At 38.7% G+C, this 27466-nt stretch overlaps 2 protein-coding genes across 2 annotated transcripts; both read right to left on the bottom strand.

Moving 5' to 3' along the window:
• Positions 1-3378: 3378 nt before the first annotated feature.
• Positions 3379-3714, bottom strand: LOC141595039 (indole-3-acetic acid-amido synthetase GH3.2-like). The gene has a single exon (XM_074415011.1). It carries the CDS (start codon positions 3712-3714, stop codon positions 3379-3381), a length of 336 nt encoding a protein of 111 aa, XP_074271112.1.
• A 12451-nt stretch (positions 3715-16165) lies between these two features.
• On the bottom strand, positions 16166-17966 carry LOC141595040 (uncharacterized). The gene is made up of 2 exons (XM_074415012.1): positions 17567-17966; positions 16166-17496 (listed from the first exon to the last, which is right to left on the bottom strand). Exons 1-2 carry the CDS (start codon positions 17964-17966, stop codon positions 16166-16168), a joined length of 1731 nt encoding a protein of 576 aa, XP_074271113.1.
• Positions 17967-27466: the final 9500 nt, after the last annotated feature.

A 27466-nucleotide genomic window follows, 5' to 3' on the forward strand; every position in this document is an offset into this window, starting at 1 on the left:
CTAAGCAACTCTTTTAGACGCCAACTACATTGTAAATTATACTCGTAATTCTTAGTATTGGTACTTTATATGATTTCGTATAAATATGACTGTACATTTTTTGTTTTGCAATTTTGATTTGTATTGTCTAAAATGACGCCCCTTCCGATTAACTAGTTTTAAACCCATGCAATTTGCACGGGTTTGCCTTTTCAATTTATTATTATCAAAATATTTATTTATTACTTCTGCATCCCGATCCTTTGTTTACTTATTCTATTTATAGGGCCTCATTCAATTGTTTACCTTTTTATATCGGAAATATTTTTAAAGGATAAATTGATCATTTACATAACTCCTTTCAGATTTTTACATTGATTTGTATCAATTGGATTTTTCCATGTCTTTTTCTTTTGTCTAAAAAACTTGTGAAGTAAGTTTAGTTGATTTTGTTTGGTGTAAGAAGTTTACGTATTGGGACCCTAACTCGAAATTCTAATCTGAACCCGTTGCTAAACGCGTGACCTGTGACCAGCCGTATCCTCTGACTCAGACTTGTGACCCGTGACATGAGTGATTTGCGTCAAAGCTTGGGCTCGGACGTGGATATCCCACACACGGTCTGAATTTTAGTTTTTTATTTAAGAAAAGTTCTAAATAAATAGAGAATCATAAATCAACTATTTTTGCACTCAACTGAGCCTATATCTCTCGCCTGTATGATTGCCTCGTTAACCGAGTAATTTTCTATCCCTCTCGGAGTCTCACATCCCTTATCTCGCCTCTTCATATCCATATATTTTTTCTCTCGCTCATCTCCATAAAGCTACAAATTCATAATCAAAAATCCTAAAGCTTATCAACCAACTCAACTCACCTCGCATTCTAATCCGATTTACCAAAACTCAAATTCATAACCATCTTCCCCATTATGATTTTTATTTTAGTTGGTGAAGTCGAGTAATCTAATATAGAAAAAGAGATCTATGTAACTGTGTAGGTATGTTTCAAAGAGTCAAAGGTTAATTTTTGTTCAGTAATAATAATTTTTGATTTCATTTCACAAATATTTTTTAGTTCAAATGCTATTGCACAAAAAAGACTATATATCCAGATGTATATGAGCATGCAACATCCAATATAAATCTAATTGAGCTTATATACAATCTTTTCGAGCTGTTTGAAAAATTTTGAGTTACATTTTAATTTTTTAGGGATCAAAATTAAAATCTAATTGAACTTATATGTATTATTTTTGAGTTTCATTATAATATATTGAGTATAAAATTTTTATAAATGCGCTCAGATTCTTTCCAATAAAGCCCGTAAAATATATAAAGAAGCTCAAATTCTTTATTATAAAGCTCTAAATCTATACAACCAGATGTATACAACTTGTTGTATAGTCTATTAATTTATGCTATTGGTATATAAGTTTTATATACCAGATATTAGTAATATACAACTTTTTTAGGTAATTGATCTTCGATAAATCAAATTATCTATAATGATCAATAGTATATTACTCTGTATTTGCTTAGTGTTAAGTGCAACATTTATTTATTGTTAATAAAATGTCCGTACTTAATATGGAGTAACATTTTTATGATCAACATTTTTTTAGTATTAATAAAGATAAGATTAGTGAACAAATTAAGCCTTGAATTAAATATCATCATGTTTAACTAATTAAGTTGAGGTGCACGATGATAGTAGTAAAAAAAGAGAGAGAAGATAAAACTCATAGATTAATTTGATTGTGTCAAATATATAAGAAAATATTAGTGTGATGTCCGTGCGTTGCACGGATTCTAATATAATTGTCTAAATAAATGTAAAATATGTAAGGATGCTTTAGCCTTTATTTTGTAAAGGAGACTATAGATCAATTTTAATGCTAATATATTTGATTAACAATAAATAATGCTTAGATAGCAGTTAATGCTAAACTAATCGACAATATTGTTGGAGTAATATTTCGTAATCTATCCTTTCCTAATATTACTCTAACAATATAATCATAATATTCTCTCTAATAAGATAACACATTTTCCCCTTAGATAGTAGTTTGGAGAGGTTTAATTGGTAAAACAAAACAAAAGATGACAATCCATTTGTATTTTAATTCGTTTAACATTGTATATGTTACATACAATATGTACACGTCTCCTCTCTTTTGATTTTCAAATTTAAAGTATGATAAACAACTAATATAGATGCAGTCATCCATTATACCCTTATACCTCTTATATCCCTTCTTTTTGGACCTATCCTCCTCATCTCAACCATGTGTTTATATATTTATTATTATCAATAATGTCTCTAGAAACGTTTCTGATAATGAGTTAAATGTGCTATTTTTTCATCATCAAAATATTCTTGTTACCCAATTTCTTTTTAACCCTATTGTGACTGTTATATCAACTGTCGGTACTATTTTAAAAGTTTCTCCTTAGGCTTCTCTCATTCTAAAGAGTGCTCTTACCCTCGCCTTACCCTTCTTTTCATGGTCAACCTTAAATGATTATATCCCACATGTACCAAGCATCGTAATTTTCTTTTCTTGTAGCTTGCTTGGTGGGGGTATACTCCCACATAACGTTAGTCTCTCTTCTCGAGGTTTGCATGTTTCGCCTTTTTTAGCATGTGTCACCATCATTCTAAGAGCATCATCCACATTGTATGGGTCTGTCCCTCGTTTTGTCAGCTCCCTCTTACCTTCTACTCCTTTAATTTGACCTTCATCTTAGACTCTTTTAAAACCTTAATCACTTCAACTTGTCTTGATTTACTCTGGTCTTTTCTTCTTAATCTTTTGTTGGTTTTGGTTAACTCAGTGTTAAACCCCTTGAACCCACAATGACTTTCTTCTATTCATTTTCTTTGCTCTTCTTGGTCTATTGCTAACACTCTTAAAACCTAACCTCAAACACTTGTTAACCCAATCTATTACGCCCCTCCTGATTCCCCATGACACAAAACGGATGTAGCCGTCTGCTCTTTTAGTGTGCATTGGTTGGATTGCCTGAGATCATTTAGAGGCCCTTTTGAGTGTATTACTAACCATTTAAGTTGACCTTATGTCCCGTGCAATCGCGTGGGTTGTTAAAACTTGGAATATTTATGAAAAGATAGTGTAAATTTGAAATTGTTTAATAAGTGCACAAATATTAAAAAATAATTTTCTAATTCTAATAGGAAAATTATAAATGATTAATTTTTCTTAATTCTAATAGAAAAATTGTAAGTAATTAATTTTAAAATTAAAATTTAATTAAGTATCTTAAAAAAGTTGGAGACTATCACGTCGCTCGAAAAAAGCCTCAAATATATATTTATATATATTATATTTGATTGATTGTTTCATTTTAGTGTGCATGCATGTACGTAAAAGTAGGTTTACCTCATCCAAAGTTCCGTAATAGGTTTAGCACAAAGGATTGGAGACGGGTCTTCATTACATAAGCGTAGGATATCCGGCTTGATGTCCTCATACGCGATAATTGGCATATTCGTCTTAAAAGTTAGTCGATCAACGTTCCCATGCGACATTCCTTGTCGTTTTAAGTACTCAGTCTCTGCGTTTTGAGTAAGGATCTCGGCCAACACCTTTTCTTGGACCTCATCACAGTTGCTCGTTATTTCTTCTAGGAATTTCACGGACGCTTCATAACCATGATCAGCGTCTTCCGACACCGAACCACCTTCCACATACGGTTCTTTCTTACTTGCCATATGGATCGTAATTGTTAACTTTGGATGTTTTATGTGGTATAGTAAACATTTCAATCTTTTATAGCTACCTCGTTGTGTTAATTAGGAAACATTAGTAATATATAAAGTTAATACCAAATATTTCAAGTGTGGATATATTGTGGTAATATCGACATATCGAAATTAGATAAATATAGAGGATACGTGATATATCTAGTTTCCTAATAAGTTACGAAGGTCTTCGTTTCACTATAATGACCATTGATACACAACTACAATCGACAAATATTTACATTTATGAAATATTATTCCCTTCTACCATTTATCATGATATATATTATGCCTTGTGAATGCCATATATTTTGGATTACTGCTTTATATAATCTTATTACAAAATTATTATCGTACAAAACAACTATATATGGAGAAATTCTTAGGTTTGGACTTGTCTGAAATCCACGGAATAATCAGAGGGTAAATTTTAATTGGGTGATAATTATTGGGGAAGTTAATTACTTGGGTAATGAGTTCTTTGAAGATAGATTTGTCATATAGGATTAATGATTACTAAGTACATGTTTTACTCCCTTAATCATTACCCAGGGGAAGGGTGGGTAATGTATTACCTAGAGGTGGCAATCATTGACACGGTCCGAAAACACGACACGAATCCGACACGATATTAGTGGGTTATGGTTGACGTTCTGACCCATTTAAGTAAATGGGTTGACACGGACACGATACAAAACTTAAACGGGTCGGGTTAGGGTTGAGCTCTTTTGACATGAACCCAACACGAAAACCCATTTATTTAACGGAGTTACTTTTTCACATACGGAGGACGAGTTGCCGGAAGTGAAGTAAGGGGATAAAAAAAATCAATTGAATGAGGAAGAAGAAAAAATGACAAGGGTAATATCGTAAAAGGCGTATGTGAAACAGTAAAATCTGTATGTGAAAAAGTACAACCCTTTTTTAAAAGTGTCCTAATATATTGGGGTTGATTCGATAATCCAACCAAACAACTTAAAAATAAGCATTTTTATTCATCATTTCTGGGGTAATTAATATGACTATAAAGCTTCGTTTATTTTATTAGTTTGTTGGGTTAAACGGGCTAAATGGGCTAAAAATGACCTGCTAAAAGAAAAAATGTGTTAAACAGGTCGGGTTGTGTTATAGAAAATTTAAATGGGTTGGGTTATGGTTGAGACAAATGACCCGTTTATGTAATCTGGTCGGGTTGGGGTTGGGGTAGTGGGGACACGTTTGTAGTTGACACGAACACGAACATGGCACGACCCGGTCTGTTTTCCAGGTCTAATATTATTCCTTAATGAGGGTACGTAATAGATTCGGGAGGTGAATAATTACTCTAATACAAAACATTGAATACGCACCCCCCCCCCCCCCCCCAAAGTCCAAGCAAGCTCTAAGTTGTATGTTATGCTATCATACACCTTTAATCCCCCTTCCCCTTACTAATAAAAGACTAAAAATTCTCAATAATTTTTCCTTCAAAAGGAATCATATACCTTTAATCCCCCCCCCCCCCTCCTTACTAGTAAAAGAATATCCCTCCAAAAGAAATCAACTAAATAAGGAAACAAGACCGTGTTTATAAGAAAATTGAATATGTCAATCTCCATTTTATTCCTCGATCAACTACTTATTGGTCTCTTTATAAGGTAAACATTTTATTATTTGTTATTATGGTTTTACTTAGGGCATATATACGTTAATAAACTAATTAAAGAAAGACTGGTGAAAATTATTATCATTATCATTATATATATTAATCTTCTAAGATCTACTGCCACATGACATGCTAATATTTCAGCGATGCTTACATGGCATTTTGGAATTTTGAGTTATTTTGAGTAATTTGAAAATTGCACATATCACGGAAAAATAAAGGAAAGTTTAACATAACACTTAGATCAATTATAGAAACAATATAAAGCATATCATTATATACCAAAATTAAATTATGATTATCAATCAATCCCTAAATTCACGAATAGTTCAAGTTCAGATAATCAATTGAAAAAATAGATTATAAACTACTTTACTATACGTCTATAGGTATATGATATTCTTTCAAACAAAATTACGGAATATATGATTCTAAAATTAATTTATAACCGAAATTACGGAATATATTTTAAATTCCTATATTGATGGTACTCTTCCCAAAAACAAACATACTCTTTTTTTTTTGAAAGAAAAGGATCAATTCATTAATAAATAGTTATACGACATCTATAACATGTGTCAAATTTGACCAGATACAACTCGACTAAAACCAAATAAAATAAAATCTCGTTCAAGGAAAGATCTATAAACTTGAACTGCTCCAAAGCACGTCCTCTATCATATCGTCGCAAACAGCTTTTCACAAAAGGATCATAGAATCTTAAGCCGTGATGAGAGGCGATTTCATCTGACCAAATTGAGTGCTACCAACAAATCGACATACAACATATGTAATACCATATAACGATCCATTACGAAACTGATCTTCTGCATCTTCACCATATGAGGAACGACCAAGGCGCTCTTATCTATATTTCCAATAGAGCTAAAACCTAGAAATACAAATACTGAAAAAAATTCCGAAAATAAAGGCGGACAAACAGATCTCACCAAAATGGAGACTTTTATTAATTAGTTCATAAAGTTTCATACTAAGAATTGATAAATAAAGCTATTTTGGGGGCTTACTATCGGTCAATAGTCGATAGAAGCCCCATATTTATGGAGGCTAAGTTTTTTTTAGAGAGAAGAGATGAAGAAAGAGAGCTTGGTAGATGGTGTATTGATGATGCCCAATTACACAAATCCAAAAAAAAAAAAAAAAAGTACTCTAAACCATGTTAAATAAAAAACTACAGTAATGGTAAAAAAAATACCTCATCAGCTATTGTGGTTGTCAGTAAATATTAAGTTAAGACGGTCTTATACTGTAAGACGACTCTATAATGTGGAAAGACAACTTATTTGTTAGCATTAAATGAATAGTCTTTTTTTTTTTTAATTAAAAATGGACCTTCTCATGGTGTGAGACCCTCTTATTTTATACTCCCCCCAATTTCATTTGATGTTCCCGTTTCTTTTTGGCATAAAAAATAAGGGAATCAATTTAGACCACACAATACACATGACCCCACATCAAATTGATTTTGGACCACACAAAGTTATCCAAAAAAGGAAAGAGGGAACAATAAGAAAAATGAATGGAAAGGGAAAGAGGAACAATAAATGAAATTGGAGGGAGTATTTTTTAACTCATTAAATAAAAAGATAATTTTTTTATTATTTAATAATAAAACTGAACGTTTTTTATTAACAAAAATGGACAGTTTTATAGTTAAGGTTGTCTTAATCGATCTATAATTTATGAATACATATTATTATTATTATTATTATTTTTTTTTAATTATTATTATTATTGTTGTTGTTGTTGTTGTTGTTGTTGTTGTTGTTGTTGTTGTTGTTGTTGTTGTTGTTGTTGTTGTTGTTGTTATTACTACTACTACGACTACTACTACTACGACGACTACTACTACTACTACTACTACTACTACTACTACTACTATTATTATTATTATTTTCCGATGATTTTCACGATAATTTTTTTTTTCTGTCTTCGGGTTTTCAAGGTTCAAAATTCTCGCTTAGAGACTTGGGCACTTTTTCCTATTTTTTAGGCATGGAAGTTAGACCAATTTGTCTGGTTTGTTACTTATCCAGTCAAAATACATTTACGAGTGTCCGGTTTGTTACTTACCCGGTCAAAATACATTTACGACATTCTTGACAAATTCAAAATGCTTGATGCCAAGCTTATCCCAGTCCCATGGTTCTGTCCCCCTTTTTGACTCGTAATGGCGGCTCTACGAGCTATTACATGTAGCGTTCAGTACTTGTGACTTACGGGACCCGACATCATTTTCAGCGTCAATAAATTATCACAGTTTATGCAAGATCTCACGGATCTTCATTGGGCCGCCCTCAAATGTTTATTGTGGTACCTTAATGGTACATGTAATGTTGGTTTACAACTGTTTCAGTCCTCTCCTCATCAACTTAATATCGATTAGGCGGGAAACAAGGACTAATTTGTCTCTACATCTGGATATATAACCTATCTTGGTTGGAATCCTTTTTCATAGGCGTCCAAGAAACAACGAGGTTGGCTCGTTATTCATCGACGGCGGTCGAATTTCGTGCCATTGTCGGCACCACATCGGAACTTACGTAACTATAATTTCTTCCGATCGAGGCCCCTCTCCTTCCATTGGATCCTCCTGTCATCCCCCCTATAGTAAAAGAATAATAAAAATAAAAATATTCCGCCCGAAATACTTTTAGCTAAAAATTGGCCCTAACTTTATCTAGATACTAGTTTTAATCCCATGCAAAAAATGCACGGGTTTGCGTAATATTACTCTCAGGTAATATAATTTAATATATAAGGATAAAATTATGTTGCAGATTATACTAATGATAAAATTATGTTACAGATTATACTAATATACTAAGGGCTGAGTTAATATTTTTTCGGAAAATTTATGTGATACCCTTGAACTTTGTCATTTTGCACGTGGTATCCAACTTTTTAAGTTTGTGCACATTATATCCTTGAGATTTGGTTTTCAAGCACAACGTGCCCTTTTTATCGTTCTTAAAATTTTCAATTGAGCATAAATCATAAACCAGAAATCGGAATTGACTAATTTTTTTTTCCAAACTGATTACCTCTTCGGGATCTATAAATTGATAAAACGAAAATGGTAATTCGGAAATTTAAGATCGAAGATATGTTTAATTTGAAATTTTCGTTAAAAAAAACCCTTTAAAATGTCAGTCGGCAATTTTTTTCTTCTCAATTTGTAGATTATGACGAGATATTCATTTTAGGAAAATTTTTTTGCTGATTCTGAATTCCGGTCTATAAGTTATGCGCAATTGAGTTTTTTTTATAACGACAAAAAAGCCTGTTGTGCATGAAAATCAAATATGGAGGGTATCATGTACACAAACTTAAAAAGTTGGGTACCACGTGCAAAATGGAAAAGTTCGAGGGTACCACGTGAATTTTCCGATATTTTTTTATTCTTAAAACTTTCATATTTTTTGATTCTTAAAAATTCGACATACATATAATGTACTCTCTCCAATTCATTTGTTTTTAAAAATTTTAATTCTCACATATTATGAACAACTTTTACAATAAATTTAAGGTGGTCATTGGTATATTAAGTGTCTTTTATCCGTATTTTACGAACTTGCTAATTTTTGTGTGACTCTTCGTCTCATTATTTGTAGCGATGTTTGATTAAAATATCCTTTATAAATAATACTCCCTCCTATTCAGAATAACTGTCCCATTTGCCATTTCCGTCTATTCACATAACTGTCCCATTTGCCATATTTGGACATGTTTTTTGACTTTCCTACCCTTAGCTCTTTTCTTTATTTACCACCCCAACCACCCCTAAACCATCATATTCAATACTTTTCATTATTTAACTCCTATATTTTTACCCCTATACAATACTTTTCATTATTTTAACTTCATTCCTTAATTTTCGTGCCATTGTCCAAATGGGACAGTTATTCCGAATAGGAGAGAGTATAAAATATAAAAAATAACTATATTGAGTCATAAAATATAACTTAAATATTTTACTTTATACAATAGTTTACAATTATAAAAATGGCAAAGGAAGAGGATATAATTTTTATGTTAATGTTATATCAATGACATTTCTCTTTTAAAATTCGTAGTTAATAATATTCTTCATAATCGTTGTTTAAAGATGATAGTAAAGAATATTAATAAGGCAAAAAAAAATTGAAGATAAAAAATGATGTCAGATTAAGATTAAGAGTGTTAGCCATGCAAAAGTATGTTATTCAAAGGAGTCTTGTAATTATGGTTAGATTGAAATAGTAGAAGTGACGGGGTATCATCCTAGTTGATGTACAGAGTATTATAAATGATAGTGTATTATGTACCAAAAAAAATGATAGTGTATTATTTGTAAATTTTTAACGTTTAATGAATGAATTGTGTAATTGTAGAAATATGAAGTTAGAAATAGAAATGTTACAATTAAAGATCCTGAAATTAAGGAGCACTACTTTTAGAGATAGAAAAGTCTTCCTTTTTCCCTAAAATGAAGGGACCAATGAACAGGCTTAAAAAAACCTAGCTTTTATACTAGGTAGATGTATTGGACCTGATATTCGTCCTTTATGTGTCACAATATCTTATCAAACACCGCAACTTTTATAATTGGGCTAAAAATGTATTATATTCATTATTATCTCATTAGTCCAATATATATTTCTTAAAAGTCGTAAATATTATATTTAAAAAATGTGCAGATTTTACTCATTTTATTAAAATCAGTGTTTTCTTTTCACTTTATTATTCCTTAAATTTGTTACTCCGTTTTAATTTTCACTCCGTATATCGTAATAAAAATTACAAAAATAATACTCCCTCCGACCCAGACGAAAGGTAACATGGTGAAAAATGGGTTATTTAAGAAAAGAGGTTAAAAGGAGGGGCAAAGATGAAAAGATTGGTGGGTGGGCCACATGGGTAGTGATATAATTAAATGGGTTTAGGTGAGTTAAATAAGGAGTTAGTGGGTGGGCCACATGATGATATTTGTGTAAATATGAGGAGGGTATAAGCATTATATTGTCCAAAAACATGCCATTTATAGTATGTTACCTTTGGTATGGTTCGTCCATTTTAGGTAACTGTTACCTTTGGTCTGGGTCGGAGGGAGTAATATGTTTCATCTGAAGCTTTAAATGCATAAAAGTAGGCATACTTTTTTGAAATTAAACTAACAATCTTTTTTTTTTATCATAAACTTATCTAATAAAAAATGGTTACAGTTACATGGTCAATTTTATTCAGAGTCAATAAAATTAGCACTATTCCAATTTTTAGTATTATACATTAACAATTGTAGATAATTAAAAATAAAATTCAAATTTCACTATATACTATTATTAACTCTAATTGTTGAGTTCTCTATACATGACAATCTAAAATATTGTGCATTCGCTCGAGATCAACACTAATGTAATGTAACAACTTGAGTGCGGGTGTGCGATACATTACGTGTTTCCTTATTTCCACTATTTCCATCTTTTGTATATAGTTTATTCTATGTGGCATGTATCTTTATAATTACCTTATTCTTGTAATTTTCTAATTTCTTAATATTGTGTCTAGGTTAGCTTTAACTCTATTACTTCTTGCATAAATACCAAGTTATTGTATCGATTTTATATATGAATGAAAATCCTCAATATTCAATCACTTACGAAAAAAAATTTACGATTTTGTTGTTGAAACAAACTTAACATTTAACGTACTCCTAATCCCCTATCTACTAAAAGAATAGGCATTCTGAAAAAAATTTCCGTCAAAGTGCACCGACACAAATATGGAAATAAATGTTTCTTATATAAAACAAGTCCTCTCCTTAAAATAATAGTCTTTTTATTAAATTATAATAGTTTCAATAAATTTTAAATTATACTCCTTCTATTAAATTAAAATAAAATAAGTATCGAATTATAAACTACAAATGGTTAAATCTTTCATTTCTCTATCAACAGAAAATGATTTGAGGCATACTGTATATAAACGGTTATTACTAACTTTGCGACAAAAAAAAAGAATTCATTGTAATAATTTGATAAAATCTATAAAATGAAATCATTGACTTTGAGGTATAAAAATTTTTTTTATTAAAATACATTGAGGTGAAATATGAAAATTAATGAACTGTCAATTTAAATTTTAAAAGTAACATATTAAAATTTAAAACTTCTATATGTACCGCGCTTTATTGCGTGGGATCTAGACTAGTGATAAGTAATTAAACTTGATTTAAAATTATTAAATTGGTGAATGTATAAGCAGTAAGTTTAGTTTGTAGATGTGGTAATAGTATAAACAAGCTCGTGAGTAATAAGTTACACAGAGACTTGTGTTTTGGTAAATTTCTACCAATTTAGGGTTAAAGTGGTCTTAGCATTAGGTCCGTATTATGATTTGATTATTTGTTGTATGTTAACCTGTAAGTGCGATGTAAATAAAGAACACAAGCAATTTTGGTGACGCGGAAAACCTAATTTGGGAAACAACCGCGGGGGGAGACGGAATCCCACCAAGATTTTCACTATAATTCGGGAGAAAATACAGTTCGCGCGTTTGCTATGAATGCTAGGGTATATTTCTTGTATTTTCTGATGATCTTTGTGTCTTGCCTTAAAGCCCCTTATATAGTAGAGCTCATTCATCTAGGGTTTCTTACTTCTTTCCCAAGTATTCCTAATTTGGCGCGGAGTAGGACTTTGCTTCCCCGGATATGGCAAGTGATGGAGTCCTCATATACTTCTTCTACGCGGATTAAAGCCCACGTTCCATGCTTTGCCATCTTGTGCTGTCACCACTGGCTCCCGATACCTGCGTCCCACAATGTTTCCAGGACACTGCTTTGCCCAGTTAGCCCATATCCAGATTTTGGGCCTAACAGTTTGCCCCCAATTTTCCGCGAAAGCACAACCCTAAATATTTGAGCGGGAAATTGCAGTGTATCGTTGAGTGACTTCTCGCGTACTCCATTTCAGTTCACATTTTCCAAAACCCCAACTACCCTCTCCTATTTAATCTCACCCGCCCCCTTATTTCTCTTTCATCATCATTTCATTTTCTCAAAATCTTCAAATTTCCGTCTCCCCAAATCCTCCTTTTTCAACGTCCTTTCACTGTCAGCGCCGCCTCCTCCCGTCTCTTCAGGTACTCTTGCTTCTCTCTCCTTACTTGTCATGGCCAAAACACGTCTCACGTCATCTTCATCTGCCACCATCGACCTTATAGAGGACGAGGACTTCCCTTCGCAGGGAGTCCTCAAAAGACCACATTCCGGTGATTCTCACCTAACCCAAGAGGACATCCCTAGGATCAAAGCTTTGCTTGGCCTAGGTGACGATGTAGTGATCTTCATACCCAAACCCGGTCATAAAGCAGACGCCTTTCGTTCGGGGTGGATCTGCTTGTACACCTACCCTTTCGTCCTCGGTCTTAAATTTCCCTTTCCCCTGATGATCCAAGAGTTCATCCGCCTGAACTCTCTCCCTATGGTCCAAATTGCCCCTTATGCGTGGAGGATCCTCTTGTCTACTGTTGCTTTAATCAACAGTCTGGGCGCCGAGATTGGATTGTCAGATCTTGCCCATAGGTTTGAGTGTCGGTCATTAGGGCACGGCCAATACACCTTCAGGTCAGTGGAGAAGACTGATAACTTCCTTCACTCGGCGGCTAAAGGGAAGGACGATGGGTGGTACGAGGATTTCTTCTATGTCAAGCTTGAATCTCTTCCCATCCACGCTGATTACTTGTTCGAGCACTGGGTTTTTGCCAAGAGTAAGTGTATTTGCATGTCTATTCTTGATTGCCCTTGTCGCTCACTGTTCTTACTCTTTGATTTGACGCAGAACTCAAGAACCCTGAGAAATCTGAAGACGAAACTATTTCTGTTTCCAAGCTTTTCTCTATCCCTGAAGACCGTAGACTGTTTCCCCTTCTGCTTTCTGGTTTAGACGATTCTGCTACTGAAGAAACCAAGTCCTCTGGTAAGCATCCTCTCTTAATCTTCAAAAGCTTCCTTACCCACTGGCTCTCCATTCTGATTTCTTGCGTCCTGGTGCCACTGCAGGAAGTGCTAAACCGTCTGCCTCTGAAATCCTGATGCGCCATGCCAGGAAAAGAACTGCTGATTCCTTTAACTCCCCTGCCTCCTCAAGAAGGAGATCCACATCAAGGCCTGCTCCAGAACCTATCGAAGTGACCCCAATATCGCGCGCGCCTGGGTCCCCTGTCCATGCCGATAAGCTGCTGCTGCGCCTCCCTGCTAACTTTGGGGATGCTAATCATGCCAACTACTGGCCTGCACTGGAGAGGCTCCTGACTCCAGCTTGCTCCAGGGCATTTGACTCGACTGCCCCCAGGAGATGACTGACCTAGCTGCTGAACACTGCTTCCTTGTGAGTCTTCTTTCACTGTCTCCTTTCTTTCTTTGCCCCTGTGCTTCCCTGACTAACGGTTTTCTTTATTGCAGGCTCTTCAATCATCCCTCTATCTTCACAAGATGCTGCAGAGGGCCAAGGTTGAGTGTCTGGCTTCCGTGGGGAAGAACAAGGAGCTCACAACTACCTGTGCTAAGTTGAGGGAGCAGCTCCACGCGGCCTTAATGGAGAAGGAAGCAGCTAAAGACCAACTGACGAGGACCCAAGAGGCTAATTGCGTTCTGACTTCTGGGCTGACAAAGGCAGAGGCCCGTGCTGAAGAGATGGCTGAGCTAGCCAAAAACGTGGGAGCCTACAATGCTTTTGAGGGGCGGATTGATTGCATCCGTGCTTATACCGAGGGGAGGCACACATCCTGGAACCTGGAGGAGGAGCTGGCCGAGTTTGCCCGTGCATTTCCCAATGGTATGGATCTGAGCGCCCTGTTCCCTTCTGAAGCTGAGGCTGCTAACCCGGAGCCTGATTTTACCGCCATGGATATCTCTGGGGCCATCTCCGGGACTGTAGAGGAGATTCTGGCGGAGCAGACCGGTGAGGGTGCTGCTGCAACTCTTGAGGTTGTTCTGGAACCTGCAACAGAGAAGCAGATGGAGCACGGGGAGCAGAGCACTGGTCAGGATGCAGTTGTTGAGAGGATTTACCTCTCTTAAATTTTAAGTTGTCTGGGGACTTGGCCCTGTGTGGCGCAAGTTTGTAAAAAACTCTTTTTCGTTTTTTCTTGTTTTGGCTAGTTTTGTGCCTGCTGGTATGCAGGCTTTAAACTCTGATGGCGCCTGCTAAAGGTAGCAGGTGCCTTAACTTAAAGTAGCTCTGGGCCCAGGTTTTTAGGCCCTCCTTTTATTATACTTGCGTTTTTTGCCATTGATTTCTGGAGCTTTAATTCCACATAGGTGTACCCAGGTGGCTGACCTGGTTCCAGGTGCACAGCCCCTGTTCCTGGCGACCGGTTTATTGATAACATATTTTACCCATGACGTAAAATATCTTATCACTAGGGTTAGCTGACTGGAGCATACCTTCATTGAATGTTTCTGACTAACAAGGAATGTTGCGTTCCTTGTGGTTCCATACGTTTGAAATCCGTGCGTGCACCTTTTGATCTACGACATAACTATGGAATTACTGAGTTAACGTTAAGGTATGGGTGGTCTTAGTATGCCGTACCCTGCGCGCTACCTCGGCGTATGCTCTCCATGTGGCTTGACTTAAGATAAACGTCTTCGCAGGCTCACATGGCAGGGGCTGGACCCTCAAAGTGTTCCTTATTTGACAAGTAACCAACATTAGTACCAAAGCCTTTCTTCGTAGAAGCATTATAAAGTCCAAAGTAGTGCAAATTACCTGGTGCTATCTCATGGTGTTCCAGGGTAACACCTGGATCCAGGAAGCCACAGTCTGGACTACTTGGTTTAAAAACGACTCTATTTGATTTCAAAAAAGAAAAACTAAAAGAAAAAAGTTTTCTGAAACACACCAACACCTAAAGCATATACTAACCCCCACCCCCTTTTTTTTTTTTTTTTGCTTCACGGACTTTTGAAAGGTCCTTTGTACACTAAAGTTTTGGCACTTTGTCAGACAAAGTACCGTTTCAAGTGACGAATGTTCCAGGGTTTATCCAGGGTTTATCCAGGATTTGACCGTGCATGGTCATCAACCTGTATGCCCCATTCTTGATAATGCTTTCGACCTGATATGACCCTTCCCATTTGTAGGCAAATTTGCCTGCTTTGTGGTTCTTGGTATTTTCGAATACCCTTCTGAGTACGAGGTCCCCTACTTCAAGGGTCCTGATCTTGACATTCTTGTTATATGTCCTTGCTACGGATTGTGTATACGATGCCATACGTATGTAAGCGCTTTCTCGCAACTCATCAACCGTATCCAGGCTCCTAGCCATTACGACCTTGTTTTGCTCTGCCGTCTGACAGCCGTATCTGTGCATGGGTACCAGAACTTCTGAGGGTATCACTGCCTCTGCTCCGTATACAAGGCTAAACGGAGTTTGGCTTGTTGCCATTTTCGGTGTTGTTCTGTCTGACCAGAGTACCATTGGTAGTTCATCTCCCCATTTTCCCCCCAACTCTTCCAGTCGTTTTCTGAGGTTCTCCACAATGATTTTGTTGCTAGACTCGGCTTGGCCGTTGGTTTGTGGATATCTGGGGGCTGATTTTCTTAGTGTTATGTTCCAGCGTGAACAGAAGTCCTCGGTGTTATCTGATATGAACTGGGATCCATTGTCGCATATGATTTCGGATAGTATCCCAAATCTGCTTATGATGTTGCGCTTGATGAAAGAGATCACCTGCCGTTCTTTTACCTCTGTCATTGCTTCTGCCTCAATCTAATTTGAGAAGTAATCAGTCATAACTAGCATATACACTCTGTTTCCTGGAGCCCTGGGCAGCTTGCCCACTATGTCCATGCCCCACATCATGAATGGCCATGGAGAGATAATCGGATGCATTGGTTCTACTGGCTGGTGGATTGCTGGAGCCGCCTTTTGACATGGCTCAAAGCGTTTGGAATGATTTATGGCATCTGCGCGCATGGTGGGCCAGAAATACCCCTGTCTCAAGATTTTGTTTGACATACTTAGTCCTCCAGCATGGTTCCCGCATTCTCCGCCGTGTACATCCCGCAGTACTGTTTCTGCCTCCTCTTTGCTCAAGCACCTGAGGCATGGTCCTGCCAGTGACTTTCCGAAGAGGATGTTATCAATCATGATATACCTGGAAGCTTTTATTCTAAAACTTTGTGCTTCCTTTCTGTCTTCAGGGAGTGTCCCATCCCTTAGCCAATTTAGGTATGGAACCCTCCAATCTGCATCCTGCTGTCCTACTGTGGAAACCAGCGTCCTGGCTTCCTGCGCACACTGCATGTGTACATCCTCTTTCACCTGATTCTGATCTGGCTCCTTCTGGATAGCTGGAGTCAACACGTGGGTGATAGGTATGTTTGATAGTTCTGTAGGCTGGAAGGTGGCCCCCAATGTTTCCATGGCGTTTGCTTCCACGTTCTGATCTCGCGGCACCTGAGTTATCTTGAACGTTCTAAACTTTGACTTTTGCTCTGTGGCTATCTTCAAATAGGCTATCATCTTTGAATCATGTGCCACGTATTCGTTGTTTACATGATTTAACACAAGTAAGGAGTCACTATATACCCTCAGGTACCTTACCTTAAGCCCTGACGCCATTTGCATCCCAAGTATAAGCGCTTCATACTCGGCCTCGTTGTTGGTTGCCTTGAACTCACACCTAATAGCTTGTACTATCATATCTCCTTTAGGTGACCGAAGGACCAACCCCACACCACCCCCCCTGGCGTTTGAGGCTCCGTCAATGTATAGGGTCCACATCTCACCATCCTGACTCCCTGTTATCGCCAGCATTCCTTCTTCTTCCTCCCCACGGGTAGCAGGGCAGAAGTCAGAGACGAAATCTGCTAGGACCTGGGATTTTATCGCTGTTCTGGGTTCGAATTGTAAGTCATACCCACTAAGATGTACTGACCATTTAGTCATTCTACCCGAAAGTTCAGGCTTCCTCATAATAGTCTTTAGCGGGTAGTTGGTTATTACATGGATGGTGTGAGATTCAAAGTACGGCCGCAGTTTATAGGAAGCAGTAACCAAAGCCAACGCTAGTTTTTCAAAAGAAGTGTACCTGGTCTCTGCAAGAAGCAGAGAATTGCTAATGTAATACACGGGATGCTGCACTCCTTCTTGTTCTTTGACTAAGACCGTACTTATAGCCGCTTCCGTGACTGACAGGTACAGGAAAAGTGGCTCCCCTTGCTCCGGCTTTGCGAGTAACGGTGGCGTGCTTAGATAGTTCCTCAGTCCATTCGAATTTCTGACTCTTCCTCAATATATCATAGAATAACTTGCACCTATCTGAAGCCCTTGATATGAACCTGTTTAGGGCCGCCACCTTCCCTACCAGCCTTTGCACATCCTTTGGCTTCTGGGGTGATTCCAGCTGGAGTATTGCTTTTATCTGTTCCTTGCTTGCTTCAATTCCTCTCTGGGTCACCATATACCCTAAGAATTTTCCCGAGGATACCCCAAATGAACACTTGGACGGATTAAGTTTAATTTTAAACTCCCTTAACGTCTGGAAGGTGTCTGCCAAGTGCTCCATGTGCACTTATGCTTTTCTGGACTTCACTACCATGTCGTCTATGTATACTTCCATGGTCTTTCCTATTTGCTGTTTGAACATTTTATTTACCAACCGTTGGTAAGTGGATCCGGCGTTCTTTAGGCCAAAGGGCATGACCTTGTAACAATATATGCCTCTTTCCGACATGAATGCCGTTTTCTCTTGATCTTGCAGATGCATCTTGATCTGATTGTAACCGCTCCAGGCGTCGAGGAAAGTGAGTACCTCGTGTCCCGCAGTAGCGTCCACCATTGCATCGATATGTGGCAGTGGAAAAGGGGTCCTTGGGACAAGCTTTGTTTAAATCTGTGAAGTCTACGCACACCCTCCATTTGCCGTTTTTCTTGGGCACAACTACCACATTAGAAAGCCACTCAGGGTAGCTAACTTCTCTAATTTTACCTGTTGCCAAGAGACTGTCTACTTCTTTGTTAATGACTTCATTTTGTTCTGCCGCAAATTTTCTTCTCTTCTGCTGTACCGGGGTGCAGCTTGGGTTCACGCTTAACTTATGCGAAATAACGGATGGGTCTATACCTACCATATCATTGTGGGACCAAGCAAAGCAGTCCATGTTGGTTTTCAGAAATTGAATCAGCTGACTGCGCAGCTCTTCACTGCAAGTTGCCCCAATCAATACTGTCCTATCCGGGTGTTCCTCGTCCAGGTGTATCTGGTCCAGTTCCTTTGAGGGAGGTTCCTTGTATTCTGTCGAGGTGCCCCGGTCCTGTAATTGCTATGAGGGGAGCTTGGTTGTAGCCTTGAGGGCTTGAGCGTAGCAGTTTCTGGATTCCTCTCGATCTCCTTTTACTGTGACCGTACCCCATGGTGTTGGGAACTTGAGACACTGATGATATGTTGAGGGCACCGCCTTCATCTGATGCAGCCATTGTCTTCCCAGTATCACGTTGTAGGTGGTTGGACCCTCAATGACTAGGTGTCTTACTAGTTTATTCACTCCTTCAATATATGTTGGGATGGTTATCTCACCTACTGAATGCACAGTCTCGCCACTGAATCCCACCAGGGGCACATATTTCTTTATCAGGTTCTGTTTATCAAAATCCATGGTTTTGAGGGTTTCGAGCATGATGAGATTCACAGAACTCCTTCTATCCACTAATGCTTTTCGTACGGTGCAATTGCCAATGGATAACGTTATAGTTAGGGCATCGTCGTGTTGCTCTGCACCGCTTTCTATGTCAGTCTCGTCGAAAGTTACCGGGGGTAAATTGCTCTGGCTTACTCTGTATGAAGTTTCTGGATGATCCCCTTTACTTCCGGTGGCTTTCCTCTTAGCGGCGGAATATGTCAAACCTGATAGCTCAGATCCGCCTGTTATCACGTTAATAATTTTCGTGCATATGGGTGGAGCAGAAGGGAGCACCTGATTTGCTGCTTCTCTCCTATCCTGCTTGCCCCCACGTGATAACAGGTGGTCCAAGTTTCCCTTGCGTACCTGGAACTTTACCTCCTTTCGTAATCTGTAGCAATCTTCTGTCCTGTGACCTATGTCCTGATGCCATTCGCAGCTCTTGCTGCTGTCTCTGTCGTCGTTGGGTCGATCCTGAGCAGGAGGCTTTGGCCACCTCACCTGATCACCTAGGCTTCTGAGTGCTTTCAGCAACCCCTCCATTCCCGTGTTGAATCCGTATTCAGATAGCTTAGGAGGATGCGGAGGGTCGTCAATTTGCTGAGTTTTTTCTGCTATTCTGCTGATATTGGGTCTGCTGTATGGCTTAGCTCGTTCGTCTTTCTTTTCTCTTGTGAATTTCCTGCTTGGTTTGTCGAAGTTTGCTATTCCCTTTCTAGCATGTATGTCTTCTTCCAACCTTAACGCCGCTGTAGCTCTCTGCTGGACTTCTTTGAATCTCTCACAAGGATACATCGTTAATTCTTTGTAGAGGTTTGATTCCTTATCCAAGCCCTGCCTGAAGGCGTTGATGGCAGTGGACATATCACAGCCTCGTATTGAGACTTTTTCTGCATTTAACCTGGTGACGTAATCTTTGATTGACTCACCTATTTCCTGAACGATCCTGTATAGATCACTTGGCTGCTTAGGTGTTCTCCGGCTGCTGGAGAACTGCTGATTGAACGCGTTGACCAAATTGGCGAATGAAGATATGGTCCCATTAGGCAAGCCGACGAACCACTGCAATGCTGCTCCGGTTAGGGTCGAACCAAATCCTTTACACATACATGCCTCATTTGAGGCTCCCGTGGCAGTGGTAACCATCATTTTCTGCTTGAATTGACTAATGTGATCGCAGGGGTCTGTGGTTCCATCGAAGAGGGTCATCGTTGGGACGCTAAATCCTTTTGGTAAGGCCACTGTAGCTATATTGTCGATGAAACGGTGAGTCGGCGTAGCTTTCGGTGCGACCATCTCCATAGGCGAGAGGCATTCACGGGACCCTCCGGGAGGCTTCGTAGTTCCCGCATTTTGTTCTATGTATGTCTCTCTCCCGGTGGGTCGCGGATGCTCCTGTGACTGATGTTCTGCTCTTCGTACGAAGTTTTGCTGTTCTAAGACTGCTGTTTGGTGCATCTGCGACGCTGCTGCCGCCGGGGCGCTTTCCCAGGTATACTCAACTTGATTCGTAACTTGCGTCCTGATAATTGGGACCGCAGCTGCAGCCGTACTCCTCTGGCGTCCCTCTACATCTGATGTGGGTGTAGGCTCTTGGCGCGCTGGCTCCTTATCTGGCGTCAATGCCCCCAGTCCTGTTGGGACCAGGCCTCTTTTTGGCTGCGGTGTTGCGTCCATGTCCAGCCTGAGTGCCACTTCGCGTGGTAATACCTGTGTCTGCCTCCGGTCCCCACTTTCTCCTGGTGGCCTTCCGGATCTGTCTTCTTGCATCCAGGAGGCTGAATTAGCGGCGTGGCTTCTTAACTCGTTGATCTGTGCTCGGAGGAGGTTGTTGTCCTCTTCCATCTGGGATCTCATGCTTCTATTCTCGTTTTGCATTGTCCGGATTGTCCTTGCCAATGTGTCCAATCCGCTTATCATGATGCTCGTGGGACTCGGAGGAGCCTGAGCCTGCTGCCTAGATTGTGCTCCCCTCTCGGGCTGTGGGACTCCCTGCCGTCCCTGGACGACTCCTGGATCTCTGGTCTGGACTTTCTCCGAAGATAGGCTTGCTGCTACATGGGAACTTTGACTTTGGTTGACCGTCGGAATCTGGGTGGTACTTGTGGTTTGAACCGAGGTTGTGCGTGTTGCTGTTGCCGAGGGAGATGGTATCTGTGTTGCTACCGAGGGCGACGGTACCCGCGTTGCTGGGGCACCGCTGGTGCTGCCTGAGTTGGTTTCTTTGTGTCCGGACATGTTATGCTTGCTGAGTAGACTGGCTAACGATGTAACACCCGCGAATTTCCCATTTTGACATTTAAAATTTATTAAGCCATTTGAATTACTTTATTAAATATTTTTGAATTGTTCAATTTAATTAATTTTATGTCAAACAAGATTTTTATAAACGTATTATATAAAAGCTCATTTTTATAAAAATACGTACGATTAAATTATATTTTTAAGGCACAATTTATATAATAATATATGTATACGTATTTTTGGTCGGATAATAATAATGACTGTAATAATCATAATCTCCGTCTTAATTTCTGTCTAAACTTTAGACCGTCACATTTCATGTTGTACCTACTTTAATCTAGACCAATTAAAAACCAACAACACATTCAAAATATCTCCTATTATTATTATTATATATAGTGTAGTTGGTAGTAGTACCATCGATATGACCCACCCCCCATTTCCCTTCTTCTTCCTTTCTGCGTAAAACAGCAACAACAACAAAAAAAACGCAGCAGCAGCAACAATCAAACGCCAACCACCATTTCCGCCTCCTTCAACCTCCGTTATCTCCCTCATTTCTCAACCAAATTTAATGATTCTTGCACCATTGGCTTCCTCTCTTCTTCCTCCTCATTTCTAGGTAAGAAAGTCTTATTCTTGTTGAATTTTCGAAATGGGCACCTTATTACAAACCCGGTTTTGTGACCCATGTTACTCGTTTTTCTTCCTTTTTAGTTGAAGACTGATGATAGGCTCGTGTTTTGGACGTTTTGCTCTGGAATTTGCGAGGATAAAGGTAACGGTGATAGGTTACTCGACAATTGTCGGAATTTCCGTCTTAGGCGTCATTTTGATACGTTCTTGTTTAGTAAAGTTTGAGTCTTTATGTTGTTTCGCATTTGTTATGATGATTCCCGTCTCGAATGGTGGTTGAAATGGGCTAGTTTCTGTTGTTTCAGTGAACCATTTTACCCGACAATTCTCGAGTATAGTTGAGCGAATTAAATGGTTGTCATTTGTGTTTCATTCATGCTCGTTTCCGTCTCAGTAGTCGTTTTGGGGTCGTCTCGTGTTCTGTTTTTCAGTCGAAGGAAGGTGTTGGGCGGTCTGTTATGTGGGTTAGTTTTAGGTCGGCTTTAGTGGCGTGTTTGGTGGATGTTTGGACTGTGTTGGGCGGGTATGTGAAGCGGGTCTGGGTGTGCGTGCACTGGTAGCTTCCGTCCTGTTTCCAAATGAAATTTGGGTATAAAGTTGTCTCGAATTTGGGTTTTCCTTGGCTCGTCTTTATGTGTTCATGGCTCTGTTTTGGACTGTTTTGGGACGGTGGTAACGGAGGTCGGGTGGAGCTGTTTTAAGGATGGTTGCGGGTGGGGTGTCGAGGTAGGTGCTAGCTCGGATTTTGGGGTTGATGTGCAGGTTGTGGGCAGTCGCGTAATGGCATTTCGGTGGGCTGTTTTGGGATGTCACGGGTGGTTAAGGTGGTTGTGGCTGAGTTCGGTTGTTTTGGGTGTTAATAGGATAATTAGTATGTGTTGTATAATTAGTGGGTATATGACCGTCTTATGTCTACTGGTCTTAACTCGTGAGTCGTGGTTATAAATGGTTGGGCACTAGTTTAGTTTATATGAAATATTATTAATTCCCGTCTCATGGTTTATATATATATATCGTAACCCGTTAAATATCATTCATTTACATACTAATTTAATTGGACTTGTCATACTCATCTATTTGGGCTTAACTTGTTAAGCTAATTGGGCTTGCCTCTATTTTATTATTGGGTCATGTTTTGTGGTACTTGGTTACCCACTTTGTTTCCCTTCCTCTTTTTGTTTGATATTTGTTGTGCCCTATATTGGACTTGTTCATACCTCATGGTATTGGGTTGATTTTATAAGATGGTACGGTCTTAGGACTGGCCCGTTTGTGGTTGTCTACGTTTTGGCTCGTAATTCATATAACGTAAATTATTCATGATCACTCATTATATTTTATTTAACCGGCATGTTAGATTATAAAATGGAACATTCATTAATATAATACGAGTATGAGATAATTATTATAAGTACTTGTAAGAGTCATATTCTTGATAATGCCTTGTATTGTTCTGTTGTGAGAGTCTTGGTCCTATCGGATACTAGGGGTGAGCTATAAGCCCTCTAGTTGCGATATGATCGTTGGGATTAATGTTCCCATCTGTACTCATGGTGAGATGCAAGCCATGAGTATGAATGTGACATTAAGGGTCCCGTATCATATGATGTTTGCATGATCATTCTTACTCCTATTGTGACTCAAGTGTGACATTTTACATTGTGTGACTACTTGACATTCCTTATTTATTTGCCCTCGGACATTGGGTCACGGTTAGGTGCCATTGTTTCCGAGTTGGGCTATTTTTCCTTCCGCCTCTTCGGACCGGGGGTCACGGTTAGGTGACAAGGTTCCGATTTGGGGTTACTCGACTTTCGGGCACGGTTAGGTGTTCCATGTTTCGAGTCTTGGATACGATTTGGTATCGTGTGTCGACCGGGTGTCGTCCATCCCGAGAGTCTGGCCAGGTTTAGACTAGGACCGTATTATGATCGTCGTCCTACCAAGAGGTTGGAGTCTAGAGGGTTTGTCTTGTTTGAGTTCATACTAAGTATATGTCTTACACTTGTTGAGTCATGTCCACATGAGTGGGTTGACTTGGTGATTCTATTTCCTTGATTGCATATTCATCCTCATGCACCATGCCTATTCTACTAAGAAAGTATTATGCCTGTTTCACCATGATTGTTCATTATATTTCCTTATTCCTTATTGTTAGGATATGTTGCATGATTAATATGTTTGATTAAGTGTTGTTTGTTATCTGCATTTCGACATATTGTGGCTGGGAGAACCTTGAGTTACTCCCCACTGACTGTGGCGTTCATGTTTACATGAATGACAGGTTTTGAAGATGCTTACGTGGGGAAGACGTGTGGGCTAGCGAGAACTAAACCCTTGGACCTTAGTTTCTAATTTAGAAACCTTTTATCTGTTTATTCGTGGGATATCTTTTCCCCGCTTTCTAGACTTGGGTTGTAATGACCTATTAATGTCTATTGTAGTATTTGTTTCATTTCGTTTTTGGCACCCGCGTGCTAATCTTTAACTAGTAATTTAAAAGTTCTTAAAATCTCACTAATTTCCGCATTAATTTATTAGTTATATTTTTCCGCTTTATCGCGGGGTGTCACAAACGAAGACGACCACTATGCCCGACGGTGGGCGCCAAACTGTTTTGGTAAATTTCTACCAATTTAGGGTTAAAGTGGTCTTAGCGTTAGGTCCGTATTATGATTTGATTGTTTGTTGTATGTTAACCTGTAAGTGCGATGTAAATAAAGAACACAAGCAATTTTGGTGACGCGGAAAACCCAACTTGGGAAACAACCGCAGGGGGAGACGGAATCCCACCAAGATTTTCAGTATAATTCAGGAGAAAATACAGTTCGTGCGTTTGCTATGAATGCTAGGGTATATTTCTTGTATTTTCTGATGATCTTTATGTCTTGTCTTTAAGCCCCTTATATAGTAGAGCTCATTCATCTAGGGTTTCTTACTTCTTTCCCAAGTATTCCTAATTTGGCGCGGAGTAGGACTTTGCTTCCCCGGATATGGCAAGTGATGGAGTCCTCATATACTTCTTCTACGCGGATTAAAGCCCACGTTCCATGCTGCCATGCTGACGCTGTCACGCTGGCTCCCTGGTACCATGCGTCCCACAATGTTTCCAGACCTGCTGCCCCAGATTAGCCCATATCTAGATTTTGGGCCTAACAACTTGGCAAACAGATCGGATCGTATTGGATTTATGTTCGTGTCATATTTAAACGGGTCACAAATCCTCCAACCAAAACCCGACCCAATTACTCTTGTGTCGTTTTCGTGTCGACCCACTTACATAAATGGGTCATAACGCCTCAACCCTACCCCGTTAATTTCGTGTCGGGTTCATATCGTGTTTTCATGTCATGTCCATATTTGGAAAGTTTACCTATATTTATGTGATGGAGGATTAGAAAAATTAGGATTAATTTAGTAAACATGTCATTCGTGTCGCCTTCGTATATAGAGAGCTCAACCCAAACCCAATCCAATTAAATATCAGGTCATATTCGTGTTGACTCACTTGTATAAATGGGTTATTAAACATCAACCTAATCCCGTTAATTTCGTGTCGTGTTTTCACGTCGTTTCACTATTTGCCGGCTCTAGTTACATGTGTAATTACAGTGGACCAATTTCATCCTAATTCCTAATTAATAAGGAAGGCAGTAGGTCCCTGACACCGATTATAATTGATGTGAATATGGTACAACAAGTCATAAAATAAGTACGTATAACATAAAATAGTGATACTAATATAAAGAGCTATTCTCAACGTTAAAGTGTTCTTTTTTTTTTTTTTTTGATAATTGGTACCAAATGAAAGAGTTATTTTAATGGAAAAATGCACCTGGTGCCCTTGATATTTGTTATTTTGCACGATATACCCAAAATTTTGATCCGAAAAACTTTAAGAGGTCATAACTCGTGTTTAAGAGATCGGAATGTGACAGGGTTTTTATCCAAAGCGATCGCCTTTTCGAGAATTACGATTTGGAAAAAAAAAAAATTCGATTTTGGAATTCGTTACCAAGAGATATGGTTACTCAAAGTTTGTTCGGTCAAAAAACTTTGACATACAAAAACTTCTAGCCACGGGATCCAAATATGACAATTTGTTTTTCCAAATCGTAGTTCTCGAAAAGATGATTGATTTGGAAAAAACCGTCACATTCCGATCTCTTAAACACGAGTTATGACTTCTTAAAGTTTTCCGGAAAAAAAATTTTGAGTATATCGTGCAAAATGGCAAACCTAAAGGGTACCGTGTGCATTTTCCCTATTTTAATTCACCATTAACAATAAATAGGGTACGGAAGATACTCAAAAGGGGTACGGAGAAATTAAACTTTCTCTTCCGAGATTTTGAGTAAGGAAAATGAGAGGGCGTCACCTGATGATACTTACTTTAAGTAACACCCGAGTTAGTTTAGCAAATTAATTGTCATTTTCATTTTCCTTTTCTACTTTTTCAATTTTGAATGTCTATCATACATGCTTAGAGAACAGTGATCTAATTTGAGCTTTAAGGGCACACCTAATACGTTAATAAGCTAATTAATGAAAGATTGTTGAGAATATTTCACTACTTATAGTAAATATGGGCTTGTACATCACTTTTTAATAATATACTAGTTTAAAATCCGTGAAAGTCACGGGTTGTTTTATACTTGTTAGGAATAAAAAAATACACTTTTTATCAAAGGCGACGTGGCAACACACGAATGGACAAGACAAAAGTAAGAGGATCGATGACGTGTAAGCATAGGGGCCGTTGGATTAGTCAAAGCAAACAAACACATATAAGATATTTTATAAACAAAGCCCACGTAAGAAGAAGTCAACCAACCACCTCCTATTATCAAGCAACTACCCCCTACTTTACAGGAGCAGACGCAGGAATCAAGGAGCAGAGGCAGGAAAAAAATGTGAATTCAACCCTAGCAACAACAACTATATAAAGAGGGGAACGTCATATTGAAGAGGATTATTCCATACTTCAACATACTCTCACTCGACAACCCATCTCCATTTATCAATATTTCTCTAACAAATTAATCATTGTATTTCCTTACTTGCCTAATATTCCCTCGATTATAGTGCCAAATTGGTGGGATTTCGACTCCCCCCGCGGTTGTTCCCACATCGGGATTTCCGCGTCACCAGAACCTTGCGTTTCAATCTTTTTATTCGTCGTTCATACGATCGCTAAATCCTTTTTATTCATATCATCGTTGGCCGTAGATTACTCACTATCACTCACTAAATTAAATCAATAATCGGTAAATTTTTACCAAAACAGTTTGGCGCCCACCGTGGGGCATAGTGATCATTTTCTATAACCAAATCTCACAAGACCGAACCAGTCGTCATCATGTCCGGAACCAGTCAGAATCCATCCAGCAGCCGGAGCATGTCAGCTCTGTCTTCTGGAGAAGGACCTATTCCTGCATCCACAGGATCAGTAAGTGCACCTCCAGCATCCAGTCAGATGATCCCCGTCAGCATGTCACCCAGAACT

This window comes from Silene latifolia, chromosome 8 (assembly GCF_048544455.1).
Source record: "Silene latifolia isolate original U9 population chromosome 8, ASM4854445v1, whole genome shotgun sequence".
Taxonomy (NCBI): Eukaryota; Viridiplantae; Streptophyta; class Magnoliopsida; order Caryophyllales; family Caryophyllaceae; genus Silene; species Silene latifolia.